Here is a 13,850-nt window from a genome sequence, read left to right as displayed (position 1 = left end):
ATCGCCGGAATGATCGTGCATGCTGAAAGTAAATGAGTGCGAGAGCAGCTCATATGTCAAAGAGTGCGTCCAAGATCCCGAGCCCAACATTGTTCACCACCCCATCACGAACGCTCTGACGGCACACTAAAGCCAATTAGAAAATCCTTCTCGAAGCCGTTGTCCAGACCCTCCATACTCTCCTAGATTCGGGATGCTTCGTCATTGGCCGCGTCCATGCCCTCCGTACTCTCCTCGGTTCCGGATGCTTCATCTCCTGTCGCGTCTATGCCCTCTGTAGTCTCATCGAATTGGGTTGATTCATCTCTGACAGCGTCCACGCCCTCCGTAGTCTCCTGGATCGCAGTTTCTTCAGCGGCGTCGTTAATGGTGTCCTCTTCATCCGCGCTCTCCCTGAGCCTAGCACGGTCTTGGTGCTCTTCCCAGGGATTCCCCGACAACTCCTCTCCGAACACCCTACTACCCCTCCGCCTCAGACCCCTCAGTTTGAGCGTGAGTTTCGGTCGTGTCGTCTTTTCTTCCATGGGGACATCAACATCCTCTGTCTGGACCGCCGTGACACTGCTGCGACTGCTGTTACCCTCACTTCCGTCTTCATCTTGGGGGTCGGGCTTAACTGGAAGGCCGAGGTATGTGTTGACATCCCTCAGGATGCTGCCCCGGTAACGACTTTGCATGTCTCCGGTATTGTTCATATGGGTTTTGAAGTCAGGGTACGTCTCACATAGCTCTCCCCATGTGGTGCTGTCTCCCGGAACGTCGTTCCTGTTGAAACCCCCGCCACGGGGTGAATCCTGTGCGCCGATATAGTGGACATCTCGCTGAGACCAATGAGAGGCTAGGGCGTCGAAAAAGAGTCTTTGGAGTAGTTCCATCCCGGCGGAAGCCTGGCTGTGGCGATCTTGTCTTGGGGGAGGCGGGGAGCCAGCAGACGGTCTTCTTGCAACAGGACCGATGATCGCGATACGACGAAGGCTCTCAGCGGTGGTGTTAGCGCAGATATACGCAATATCACTCGCTCGAAGTAAAGATTGTTTCGCGTCGGATCTTGTCGACCGGGCGAGTGGCTCGACGAGCTTGTGAATTTGCCGCATAGCGGCTTCCCAGTATACATCCGCTTCGAGCTTAACCCCGAGTAGGCAGGCATCAGTATGTGCACGTAGGCTACGATAACCGGTAACAACTGTGTTCGGACTGTATACGCTCGATTCCATGTACGGAACGAAATCGGCAAAGGCGTTGGGTGTGATAGTTGGAAGATGGATTTCGGAAATCCTTTTGTCTGCGGCGATTATTCCGTCGAACATGCTTGAATGTCGTATTAGACGTGCTTTGGGTATATGCCAGGTTTGTTGATTTGACTCTGGTCCGACGATAATCTTCATTGTGCCTGGAACTTCTGGAGCACTTGTGACGGATGGATCGCCGGATCGGTACGGACGGGTGGTTTCGGGCTTCAAGTTGAATGTCTTCTTGTCCGAGCTACGGACGGTGCTTATGTAGCGTCTATTGTACATGTTCGTACTTCTAGCGGGAAGTGCCATATCCGCTGGCTCGGCGTGTGCGCTTCTTCGTTGGCCGATCATTGGCGAGGCGGGAGGTGGGGAGCGGTGTAGTATTTGTGATGTGCCGGGTGATGAACGTTTCTATGATATGTAGGCTTTTCGGGTGCAAGTGACGGTGCGCAAACGGACGCAATATCGCGTGCGTACTCTGGGTGACTGGCGATAGTGAAAGTGACCCCAATATAAGCGTTGCGTTGCTGATAAAAGTGAACGGGTACGGATGTGTTGCAGTAAACATGTGATGGTAACGGAATGTGATTAGACGAACTTGTTATGATGATGGATGTGTGAGGGAAATGATACATCGAGAAGTTGACTTATGGGGACAGCGCTGGTGCTGGCGATATGGGCAACAACGACCAGGTTCCATAGTACTGCGACCGAGCGAGGGTCACTCGCGATTGCCGCAATAAGTACAATAGCCATTCGAGCGGAGTATGGAGTATGCATCGGGAAATGAAGGAACGAGAGAAATCGCAAGGTTAGTATGCTCGCAAGACACGGACAACGACGACCCGGAGTGAAGTGTTGGAAGTGAGAGCATCGCAAGGTAAGGCATCGTTGTGGCTAAGCCGTATCAGGCAACCACGACCTTGCACATCCATGACTGATCACGCAAGCGCCTTCCCATCTACCTCGACCATCACGACCCTTGATCCCACCTGTTCTCGCTCCAACCCACCCGTATCGCCCCTCCCTGCATAACGCTCACCAGCACGCCACTTCTCACCGAAAGTATAAAATACCCACGGTACGGGCGCGAAAGCAAGAGCGATAAACGCAAGTAACGAGAAAGACCAACCCACATCAAGCTTCTGATACATCTTATGCGAGAAGAGGGGCGCAAGACCGCCGACGAGCGAGCGCATGACTGAGCAGGCGGCCATGCCAGATGCGGAGTGGACTGGGTAGGCGTCTAGGATGTATGTGCCTGTGAAGAACTAGATGAGAGTTAGCAGTTATACACCAAGTCTTGAGATACAACTCAAGACGATACATGAGTTGAGGAGGATGAACTTACGATAGCGCTCATAGACCCAGCACCAAACACCGCCGTTCCGATCAATGGCGCAATCCAGTGCACACCATACTGAGCCGTCCAAGCATAGATGAACAACCCAATACTCACAAGTGGGAACCAAAATATCATCGGTAGCAATCTGTTCTCTGGTCTCATGTCGCCCTTGAGTGCCTTCCGCTTGACGAGGCTGTCGCTAATTGCAGCGCCTCCAAGCATACCAATGAGGTTGCCGACAGCCGTACCGAGGTAAGCAAGGCCCAGATTTTTGCGCGCCCATCCGTAAGTCTCGACGAATGTTGTCGGGATAGTCGTGTACAGGATATATAGGGATCCGTATCCGATAGCCGTGAGCAGCGAGGTGAAGAAGATCGGTCGAGACAGGAAAAGCATGCGTAGCGGCATGATCATCGCCGTGCGAAAAGCTACCAACTTGGTCGTCCCAGCGTCCAAATCAGACTTGGCCCTTAAATCCTTATTTCCCGTGTGTTTCCGCAACTGTGCAGCTTTTCGACGGAGTAGAACCGGTTCATACGTCTCCGACAAACATACCATGCTGAGCGCCGTACTCACCCCGCCCAAAATAGCAGTGAGATAGAATATCCACCGCCACCCTCTCGCAGCGTTGAGGTAGCTACCCGCTGTAGGACTAATCGCTGGACCGAGATTATACGCCAATCCTATCAAGGCCATGACCCCCCCGCGTTTCTCTTTCACCCAGAGATCACCGATGCTGGATGGCGCGAGGGCGAATACGCTACTACCGCCCACGCCGGCGAGGAAGCGGAAGACAGCCAAGGTGCCGAGAGAGTTGGATCGTCCGCATGCGAAGGTGCTTACCGTGAAGAGCACGTTACATCCGTGGTACAAAGGCAGTCGGCCGTATTGCTCCGAAAGGGGACTTATGAGAAGGGGACCGAACGCGTAGCCTAGGACGTAGATACTCAGGACGAAGGCAGAGAGGTAGGCATCGGTTGATGCGAAGTCTCTTATGATGTCTGGCATTGCTGGCGCGACGATGGAGGACGTGAAAGGTCTACTGAAAGTTAGCGGGTTGTGATTATAGTATGAATGAAACAAGACACTCACGATACAAAACACATGATGAATATGCAACCGATATTGATGTCCTTCTTCCACGAGAGGAAATTTCTGGGGTTTGCCGCATCGTCGTTGCCGTGCCAGTCGACGACACTCAACTGTCTTTCCTTGCTACGTCTGAGGGTGCTGGGTGTGTCTAGCATGTTGGAGCCCGGACTTGTGTTGTAGCTGTTGTAAATGCTCGGTAGCTCTTCACTCCTATAAAGCTCCAGAAATTCTTTTCGTGTGGAACTGTCACTCATGACGTCCGCCAAAGGGCAGGAGTGGATTCGAGTAACAAAGAGTTTCGGGTTCAGCGATCAGGCGTAGTGGGAGCAAGGAGGGGACAGGAAAGCCGAATTGGTCTACGTTTGAGTAACGTCGTTCACGTGAGGCGTCTTGACCAGCCCTGTGATGGGGTTACGAGATGTGATGGGCACGTCATTTAGTCAAGATGAGTTCACGTTTGAAGAGTTGTCGCTGCCGCGTGGAGGACGCTAACACCCCAGGGCTTTCCACTTCCTATCTTCACGGAAGGAGTCACTCGGAGTGTTCCCAGTTCACAATCGGCAAGTGGAAGGAAAGCGGTGCAAACAGCTGGTAGTGCGAAACCAGAAGGACGCGAAAATTGGTGCGATCTCGGCATTTCTTCTTGCTTCCGACGGGCCCGCTACTTACATTAGCATGAGAACGAAAACGTCTGAAGTCAACCAACAAGTACTACTTGGCACTCTCGACTTGTACAGGATATTTCTCCAAACTCTCATACCACTGAAGCGTACTTCCAATCATGAAAGCCCAACTACCCCAGAAGGTACTGAGTGACGCCTGATATTGCGCCCAGCTCCGAGTATCGTAGCCAAAAGCCGGGCACAGCGTGAAGCCTATACCGCCTATGAGGTTCCAGGCCCCGACCCACCATCCCAGCGTTCGAGGAGCAGGTTTCCACCATTTGGACTGAGTCTCGATCATGAACAGGGCTCCGGAAATGATGAAACCTATGCCGCCAACGACTTGAGTAGTCCAGTAGAGGATTATAGTAAGGGTTTGCGACATCTGATCGTATATGCCGGGCAGTGCAGTCAGGCCCGCGATCCAGAAGATTGTTGCGCCGAGCAGTTGGGACATGGACGCTATAAACCCGAGATTGTGAATGTAGTGGGTCCGTAATTCTTCGTTTGACGGCCACCAGACCCAGGAACGCTCTTGCGGCTCCAGATCGGGCTTTGGTTCGGCGATTTGTCGGGTCCTGACAGCATGCCGTTTGTTGTGATGGTGCGTGCAATGCGACTTTGACGGCCGCAGCTCTACGCGTACATCCCCCTCCTCTTCATGCGATAGGATCTGCTCCACCGCCCATCCGAAGCACCCCGATCGGCCCTCATTCACAGCTTCTGCTACAAGGAGGAATGACCCCACCTCGAAGATGCAGACCCCGACGAACGCTGTTATGCCCCCACCATACAATTCCTCGTTTGTGAATTCCGAATCGGGTCGTACCAACGGCAGGAATACGAAAAAGGCATTGAACAACCATACCACGCTGCCCAATGTGAAGACAAAGGCAACGTCGAATGATATATCCCATACGGGGAAGTATGTGAACATACGCCAGACGTTGCGTGCAACGCTACGAAAGGAGGCAGTCGGACGTGGGGTATCGTGCTTCGTTGAGACAGCAGTCTGACTATGTTCGATGTCTACGGCATGTCGTCCTTTGCGGTCATTGCGCGAAGTCCACTTGTAGCGGACATCGGGACGGTCGTCGTGACGATAGTGGGCTCGCGTGGGGTTGAGGAAAGGTATCGGACCGGTGACGCGATTGTCTTCGAGGCGTAGGCTAGTGCCGTGTCTCACTGGTTCGCGTGCCGGGTGGAAGGTTTTGTTGCGTTGCGTGCTGCGCGTGGCTGGGCCATCGCGACTTGTCATGTCAGCTAGCTGTCGTCAATTCGCGTAAGTGTTGCTGCGTTGTTAGCATTGGTAGAAGCTATTGGCATCCTCGCGAGAAAATTAGCGAAAGAATACTGTGAACCCATGTTTGGACGCGAAGATGCTGCCGGCCTGCGTCATAGCCCCAGATCGTTGGAGTTGTTAGCGTTCCCCAGCCGCCCGGGCGTGCTGAGTCAGCAATCTGCCTAATCCTCCGCACCTGCGCGCATTACCCTCGAACCACGCAGCTCCTCCCTGAATACGCGTCACAGACGACTACATTACTTGTCAAAGTGCTGCTGAACATGGGATACTCATAGAGTCATCGACAACATCTTAGAAACTTTCTGGTAGGTACTTGCCTAAGTAGGTAGCAGGAGATAGGGCAAGCCCGAGAATCGGTGCTGAAAGAGAATCGGTATGTCGCGTCTACATCCAGAAGCTAGTGGTTGTTTCGAGACGCCTGTGACTTTGGTCTTCTTCTAGATTTCCTTGCTATGGCAACTTTCTACTGAACTGTCGATCGCCTATAGATCTGCACTGACCTGGACTCACGCTAACTCGAAAGACTACAACAAGCACAGTAACAGTCGGCCAGCGCGAAGTAACTTCGAAACAACATGTTCGCAGGTTGGTCACGCACACTGATCCTGACTCTGCAGTCTGCTGACCCCAGACTAGAACGATGCCATCTCATCACGATGGATACGCGCATTCCGTCCAAAGCAGACGCGCCCGAGTACACCTTTGCACTTGCCTATCGAAAGCCCGTACGTACACACCTGGACCGAGTTCAGTGTCGGTGAGATCTAACAAGAAGCAGGAACCCATACCCAAAACCTGGGAGGCGATGGCAGGCGACAACGGCGTCAGTTTTCTCGATCTACCGCGAGAGCTAAGAGACATGATCTACAACTACATCTGCACCGACCTGCCCCAAATCGGAGACGGATGGCGCGATAAGCACGACGAAGGAAAATACGGTATCCCCGCCGCCACTGAGGCTCAGGCCGCTGTATTGCACGACTGCAATATCATGAGGACATGCCGCCAGGTGCATTGGGAATTCGCCGAAATGCTCTACGCGCAACCCCTCCAAATCTGCAGCCCCATATACGAGTTTCAGACTCAGTTCATCCTACCCGGCTCGCATATCCTGCCCTTGTCGCCAACATACGCACATCTTGTCAAGAAGGTGGCCGTCCTTCATGACACGGCTATCGGAAATGTTCCAGACGACTACTATTACCGCGCCTCAACGTCAGGTGATCATCAATGGCAGCATGTTGTCTCGGTCGCGACGCAGTTAGGAAAGCTTTTTCCTATGATTCAGACTGTGCGCGTGCTTCATCGTATCTGCCCACGGGATTACAGTTATGATACGACATTCCAGACTCTATGCGGACTACTTGGCGACAACAGAGAGGAGCAAGTCGAGAAGTCTGAAAAGTTTATCAAGGGTGTGTGTTGGAGTGATGGGAGACCCGTGAAGCTGCCACCGCAACTAGAGCTGGTGAACTTGGACTTCGACACCATCGTCGAAACCCCTTTGGTTGAAGCTATAAAGAACGTGCGAGCTGCAGAGCTGCAGAAGAAAGAGCTCAAGCGAAAGCTGCTCGTGTAAACTAGCTTCGCTAGCAAGCAGTCTGTCGTATGGTTCCAGATCAACACAAGAGAAACCGGGCAAGTTGAAGACTCCAATTTGAACTAGTGGTATCAAAGTTGAAGACTTCTTGCACACTTCCGGCGCCACAAGGTCATCACTAAACGCCACCGCTGTGCTAATGATACAGAAACCGTAGTAATAATACAAACAAACCCAACACCAGGCCCAGCCCGACCATCATTCCAACAACACATGATAAACATCATACATCACAAACCCCACCCTCACTTCGCCTTATTCTCCTTCCTCCCCTTCTCCCTCTCATCAATCTTCAACCCCCTAACCAACTGCCGTCCCATCATCCTCGAAATCTCCTTCGCATAATCCGTCATGCGCATGCTATTCCTCTCGTCGTCGCTCTTGCCCTCATACGCCTTCTCGCTGTATGGTGGCGGCGCATCTGTATACCGCGCGTACTCCGCTTCGATGCGCTGGAGGTTGGAGTTGGACGATGAGCTCGAGTCGCTGCGGTGGGCGGAGTGGTTTGACGAGTGCGAGTGTGTTGATGGACTGGGGAAGGACGTGTATGAGGAGTTGCGCGCTGCGGAGTCGTCTGTAGTGGTGGCTCCGGAGGGTCTTTGACCAGCGGCAGCGGCTTTGGCGATGGACGAGGCGGAGTCGTGGCGCGAGGAGAGCATCGAGGAGGGGGTTTCGCGTTCGTTGACGCTGACTTCGGGGTAGTGGTCCATTTTGGCGTTTGGGAATGACTTGATCTCGTAACAGCGGTGGTAGTAGTATAGAGACTAGAAAACAAGATCTGAGATCTTTTGTATGACTTGAATGTGGTGTGACTACTAGCGTCTTTCGATGATGGAAGTGTTATTGGTTGCGCGTGTCCTGCTGCTGCGGTCGATGGCTAGGATATTTAAACAGCTGCCTACTCATACCACGCACATGATGTAGATGACACAGACCCATACCAATCCTGTAAGTAATACTACGACGTCATTGCAGCGCCATCGTGCCCAGCCACGCTTTGGCTATCGCAGTCCGGATGAGGAAATGATGTGTGGCTCATCAGAAGACCACGCCTCAAAGACAGGAGTGCGTATAGTGCTTGTTTTCTATGACAAACTGGCGAAGACATTCGACAGCTGGCAACCTCACCCATGGACTGTTTAATGACACGCGATGATCTGGAAAGATGATGATGTTGAGGATGAACGTTATCGGGGAGGCGGACACGGAGCAAAGCGAGGCGCAAGCGAAGCGAAGGATGTGTGGCGTTGCGAAATGGATGGGTCCAATGATGTCATTCATCACCATCAGCCGTGCCGTGTCGCACAGCAAAGACCGGAAAGCTGAGCATGCAGATCACAGGACATGATGAAACAATAATTGGCATATACGAAATGATGGGGTATCTTGGGTCCACACAGTGGACCATGCGTGTAACGTGACAGAGTAGGAGATGGGCGGTAGGACGAAAAGCAGGTACTGAGCCCCAACCAACGAACCTCATGCCCTGACTAGACCCCTGACGGCGTTCTTGAGCTTCCCCAACCCCCGCGAACTCCTCTTGTGGGATTTGTGTCGCTCTAGCTCCATGGCTGTTGGCGCGTTGAAGTTGCCGCTTATTCTTGAGATCTCGTTCTGCGGATTGTGGTGCGCTGGTGATGGCGAATAGTAGTGCTCAGCTGATGAGAACCTCCTCGGACGCCCCGTGTCGTCATCAGAATACGACGATCTTAGATATGCTGAAATGACGGCCTGTTGAGACAGTTGCTCCTCGTCCGATGACCGTGGTGTATGGTGCAGGGTTGCCCGCGGTTGATGCGAGTCTGCACGCTTCCGGGACGAAGGCATGAACGATGCAGAGCGCTGATTTGGGTCTTCAGGTATATCGCTCATGGAGTATCTCGCTAACACAAAGTTAAGGATGGTGTTGGTGAAAAGGGTGTTCATCGCTTACGGTGTTGCCGTTGAGACCTCTCCTGCCGCTCTTGTTTCTTTTGCTTCTCCATGTTCGCTTTCTCGTGCCAAAGAGTCTGCAATGTATGATAATGCGCCGTTTGAGAATCTTGCGCAAACTCTTTCCGTGGGTGATAAAGTGAAGATGCGCAACGCTTGAACGCAATGAAACACAACAAGAACCTCGAAATTAAGGAAACACCCACCTTTTCATACTTATCAACATAGCCATCAAGTAACTTCGCCCAATGCACGTGGTACCATGGTAAAATACCATAATCCCACGTCATCGACTGTACCTCCCAATCAAGTTCATCCCACGAGAAGCTACAGAAGTCAAACCGCGGATCGGAAACAAGACGGGTAACCGGTCAACCTAAGCCTCGAGCGCCCCGCATGCTGCCAACTTGGCGGGCGATGATGTCCAGTTAAGGTTGCCTCGCATGGCATAGTACTTGTAGTGTTGGTGTCATCCGGGAGCCCGTATCCGCGGCTGAAGTGAGCGCTGGGTGATGTGAATGGCGGGGTTGGATGCAGGGCAGCCTTAGCCACGTCGCAAGCGATACACGGTGTAGATACGAGGAGATCGGCACAAGGCTGTGAGAGATCGTGAGATGGATGTTCTGGCGAGTGAAGTGCTGCGATGGTGGAGCGATGGATTATCATGACGATATTGGGTCAAGAACGCGACTGGTCGACGGACCTTCATACTCGGGGTATGTAAGGGAGGTGGCGCACGCAGCAGCCAAGACGCAATTCAAGTGCCATCATGATACGCCCGCAAAGAGTGTACGAGCTGTACAGTACTGTAAGACGCACCTCAGGTAGTGCGAAAGTTCTCAAAGGAAAACCGTTCGTGAGGGTGGAACAGGATTGGCATTGCAGGTGGGCATCTCGACATTAGACTGTGGGGGTAGGACCGAATAGCATCTGCCGAATTCCCATCGAACAATTCACCCTCATCTCTCCAAAGTGCGATCTTCGAAATTCGCCTTCATCTCGCGAGCAAGAAAGAAGCTCTCAAACACGTTCCGTCGTCCTGATGTACAGGGGGCTCATCTCCCCTCTGCCCTCGCTTCGCACCCTCGCACAGCCCAAAGTGGCAATAATTCCTTCCAAACACCCCCGTCGCTTCTCCTAACGGTGCACAGCCAACGTCCGCCGCCCTGCCCTTACTCTCCCACACAGCAAAGATGAACACACCATCGCGCGCCTGACTTTTCCTTCTCGAACGATGGAACAACTCACACCCTAAACATAGTAACACACGTGCAGCCACCTCACGTTTTTCTTCAAGGCACGCTATGGCGATCTGTTAGGGCCGAGGCGCAGCACAGCAGGCCGGCGGCCGGCCTCGGATGCCTGACCGCAACGCGTCCCACAAGTGGGCCTCCGAGATGATGATGGATGGGCGCTGACGCGGTGTTTTTCGAGCGCTCGACCGTCGGACTCAGCCCATGTGGGTTCTTTTCGATAAATAGGAGGAGGGTTTCACCATGGAATGTGGGTGAGCTGTTGATTTTTTGGTGGGCTTTGTTATTACTATTATCAAGCTCTATATATCGATTCAGATATTCTTATCACTATACAATACATTTGCGCAACTATCGACAGGGCATTGCATCTTCTCGCTCACACACACATCGCGGATTAATAGGGAAAGAGAAGTCGTCCGTAGCACTTGCAAGTTTTCTCGTACGTACCACCTCCACATCCTGTCATCCCGCAGCGGGACGCCGGCCGAGCAACAAAAAGCCCTCAACAAGCATCATCCCTAACGCGCTTCCAGGGGTCTACGCAACATCTTCCCTGATCCACCTTCAAAAGCCATCTAGAACCTGCCCACATAGCAGTCCTCCGGCCAGCCACCCCGACAACCAACCTGTTCTTGGCCCTCTCCAAACCCGTAAACAAAGCGTTACGGAACGAAAGGCATCTACCACCTGCCACCCGCATCCGAGCACACACAAATATATTCTTAGCCAGGACACGAGCATCAATATTGTTGTTGGTGTAGCTTTCCCTTCTCGTATTCAGCACAGTCGGTACACTACTACATACTGCCGTCTATTCTTAAACTTTCGGCCCTACCGCATCGTACCGTACCCGCAACCACTACCACCAAAAGCACGATACGATCGACATACCAGACCCTCGAAAAAACCTAAAAATGGATTCGCACGCGCAAACTACGACGATCAATACGCAAACATCGTCTGCATCGTCGTCACGAGACTCGTCGCCTAATACACCCATCACACCTTTGTCGCCGGCGTCATCGGCAGGTAGCGGATACTTCCACCGTTCGTCGTCCGGGCTGGCATCGCCGCAGGTGCCGTACCACATCATTGTTACGTTCGATGGCAAGGTGCGCGAGATGCTGCGGATAGAGAGGCAGAGTGAGGATATGGGTGAGGAGCGGAGGTCGAGGCGGACGACGCCTCGACCAAGGTACTATGCGAGGAATTTAGAGGAATAAAGATAAAGTTACAAGTTGTTGTTTGGATGGGTTGGCGAAAATGGCGTTTACGATTTTAATGACTTGGGCATACCGGAAAAGACGGTTCGCGATGTTGCGACTGTCATTGGCGACCAGGGATGGGATACAGAATCTGCGCGAATAGCTGGAATATTGTCAGTAATTGTAAATATAATCGAGAAGAAAGGTCTTTATTGTACCTACTACTGTCCACAGAATCCAACAAGAAGGAACTTCGCTACCTACAACCTCTTCCGCGTCATTCCACCTTCACTTTCTTAGGCGCAATATCGCAGTACACTCTCGGCGACGACGATACCTCCCTCTTCCCCAAACTCGAAAGCGTCCGCGACGCATTCTCGGAACGCTTCTCAATGCGAATGATGCAGCTCTGTTGGCCCTGGTCTTCATTCACCACCCACATCCTGATCTTATCCTTCTCGACGTCTCCACGACAGATAATATGTATCTTATCATCCAGCCCGTGTGGCCCCACTGCGAGAAGTCGTCCAGACGTGGGACCAAACGGCGGATCAACTCCGCGTCTACTCCGCGACAACCGGATTCGGAGGTCGCACACCTCATGAGCTAACAGAGCGAAGCCTTCTTGCTGGAGGCGCTCCATCGCTAGTCCCATCAGGTAGAAGAGCAGCGTCTCGTCGTGCTCGCAGCCTGCTTCGCCGTCTACGGTGATGAAATCTCGCAGGGCGGAACTTTCTGCGAGGTCTGAAGGTGGGACCGCGGATTCGCTTCGTGGCCAGGTGATGAGGTGGAAGGGGATTGCGGAGTAAGGGAGGAGCTGGTAGCGCATGCGACATGGGCTGGTCTTGAATGAGGTTTGCTCCATCAATCTCCTTCGGGAGGGCTTTTTCGTCGGTTCCTTCGGTCCGTTCTTGATAGCGAGTACGCGGGCGTGCGGTCGAACTTGGCCATTCTTGATGACAAGTGCGTGACCAGGAGGCTGAACTTGGCCATTCCAAGCATGCTGGTATTGCTTGGTGCTAGAGGGCAAACCCGGATGAGCATGGGCTGTCGACTGTGGTGGAGGTTCCACTGTCTGCTGGAGAGCATCTTGGAGGCGAAGTTGCTCCTTCAGCGCGAAAATGAATTCGCTGTCTACCACCGCGTCGAAGAGCTTGTATAGCTGTGAGGGGTCGCGGAGGTCAAACTCTTTTTGGCCATGTTGCCCGATCAATGTCACTGTTGAGACAGGTTTTTTGGCCTGGTTCACCCTGATGAATGCACGTTGGGTGATGTTCTGCTTGGGGCATCCATTTGGTGTCTGGTATCTCTGATCAGCTTTTTTTTCGTTGGATTCCACCGACTCGATCATGCAAACTTACATGGAGATACATCCGATTGGGAGCAATAGGAGTCCATGAGCCCGGAGGCCAAGCAGTGTTCACAATAGCTGCCAAAGCATTCGCGCGATTGTCGACGGAGAAAGCGTCCTTTGCTAAGAGCCCGTATGCTCTCTGGAGTGGCTGGGTAACGGGTTGGTTGTTCCGAAGCTCCTGGAAGTAGTACGCGTATGCAATCCGGCGGAGATTCAAGAGCTTTTCTTCAAGAGTGATGTGGTAGGGACCATTGCAGAATGATGCATCTGAATTATTCCACCCGAGAAGAGAAAGGAGCTCATCAGGCAACACCATGATTGTTTGGTGCGCAGGTGATGTGATGAAGCTTTGTCGGCGACGAGTGCGTAAGTGAAGACTCAGACTGGAGTTGTCTCCAGTGATGGTCGCCTACACAATCCCTGAAGACAATGTCGTTAGCAAGCCTGAATAAAGCGGTTGTGGGTTCAAAGAGCTACTCACCCGTGTCGAGCAGCCACGACGCAAGCGGTGTCAGTGACTGTCAATGTTTTCCGCAACTGTGATCGAGGCGAACCTCAGATCTAGGCGTGTCTTCAAAGCGGGCCAGTAGCATGGATGTGGATTGCTTGCAAGATCGATGAGTTGAGAAGATGAACTTGTGATGGGATCAGATGGAAAGTGTGTGGTTGCAGCTGTTGTTGCTCAGGAAGGGAGAAGGTATACCCCGTCACTTCGCACCTGCTGAGGTCAGCAGTGAGGAAACGGCGATTGCAGATGCACTATGAATACTGATGTAAGAATCATATTGATGTTGCTGTGCTTCGGGCAATGAGTGTACACTGTGGCCCATAACGCTCCACTTACGGGCCGGGCAGACGACCCCCGA

At 52.7% G+C, this 13,850-nt stretch overlaps 6 protein-coding genes across 6 annotated transcripts; 1 reads left to right on the top strand and 5 right to left on the bottom strand.

Annotated features, from left to right (window-relative positions):
* Positions 1 to 182: 182 nt before the first annotated feature.
* J4E79_002909 (uncharacterized protein) lies at positions 183 to 1,586 on the bottom strand (the record flags this gene model as incomplete). The annotated part of the gene is made up of 1 exon (XM_049351806.1): positions 183 to 1,586. One exon carries the CDS (start codon positions 1,584 to 1,586, stop codon positions 183 to 185), a length of 1,404 nt encoding a protein of 467 aa, XP_049213277.1.
* Positions 1,587 to 2,176: 590 nt separating this feature from the next.
* On the bottom strand, positions 2,177 to 3,827 carry J4E79_002908 (uncharacterized protein; the record flags this gene model as incomplete). The annotated part of the gene is made up of 3 exons (XM_049351805.1): positions 2,177 to 2,506; positions 2,587 to 3,619; positions 3,673 to 3,827. The coding sequence occupies 3 exons, from the start codon at positions 3,825 to 3,827 to the stop codon at positions 2,177 to 2,179; spliced, it is 1,518 nt and encodes a 505-aa protein (XP_049213276.1).
* A 556-nt stretch (positions 3,828 to 4,383) lies between these two features.
* J4E79_002907 (uncharacterized protein) lies at positions 4,384 to 5,699 on the bottom strand (the record flags this gene model as incomplete). The annotated part of the gene is made up of 2 exons (XM_049351804.1): positions 4,384 to 5,560; positions 5,689 to 5,699. 2 exons carry the CDS (start codon positions 5,697 to 5,699, stop codon positions 4,384 to 4,386), a joined length of 1,188 nt encoding a protein of 395 aa, XP_049213275.1.
* Positions 5,700 to 6,293: 594 nt separating this feature from the next.
* On the top strand, positions 6,294 to 7,216 carry J4E79_002906 (uncharacterized protein; the record flags this gene model as incomplete). Its single annotated transcript, XM_049351803.1, has 2 exons — positions 6,294 to 6,362; positions 6,416 to 7,216. 2 exons carry the CDS (start codon positions 6,294 to 6,296, stop codon positions 7,214 to 7,216), a joined length of 870 nt encoding a protein of 289 aa, XP_049213274.1.
* Positions 7,217 to 7,482: 266 nt separating this feature from the next.
* On the bottom strand, positions 7,483 to 7,947 carry J4E79_002905 (uncharacterized protein; the record flags this gene model as incomplete). Its single annotated transcript, XM_049351802.1, has 1 exon — positions 7,483 to 7,947. One exon carries the CDS (start codon positions 7,945 to 7,947, stop codon positions 7,483 to 7,485), a length of 465 nt encoding a protein of 154 aa, XP_049213273.1.
* Positions 7,948 to 11,907: 3,960 nt separating this feature from the next.
* J4E79_002904 (uncharacterized protein) lies at positions 11,908 to 13,300 on the bottom strand (the record flags this gene model as incomplete). The annotated part of the gene is made up of 2 exons (XM_049351801.1): positions 11,908 to 12,939; positions 12,992 to 13,300. 2 exons carry the CDS (start codon positions 13,298 to 13,300, stop codon positions 11,908 to 11,910), a joined length of 1,341 nt encoding a protein of 446 aa, XP_049213272.1.
* Between the last annotated feature and the right edge of the window lie 550 nt (positions 13,301 to 13,850).

Source organism: Alternaria viburni, assembly GCF_023758015.1.
Source record: "Alternaria viburni strain BMP 2772 chromosome Unknown scaffold_5, whole genome shotgun sequence".
Lineage (NCBI taxonomy): Eukaryota > Fungi > Ascomycota > Dothideomycetes > Pleosporales > Pleosporaceae > Alternaria > Alternaria viburni.
Note: the sequence above shows the minus strand (reverse complement) of the source record. Positions and strands in the feature narration are given on the sequence as shown.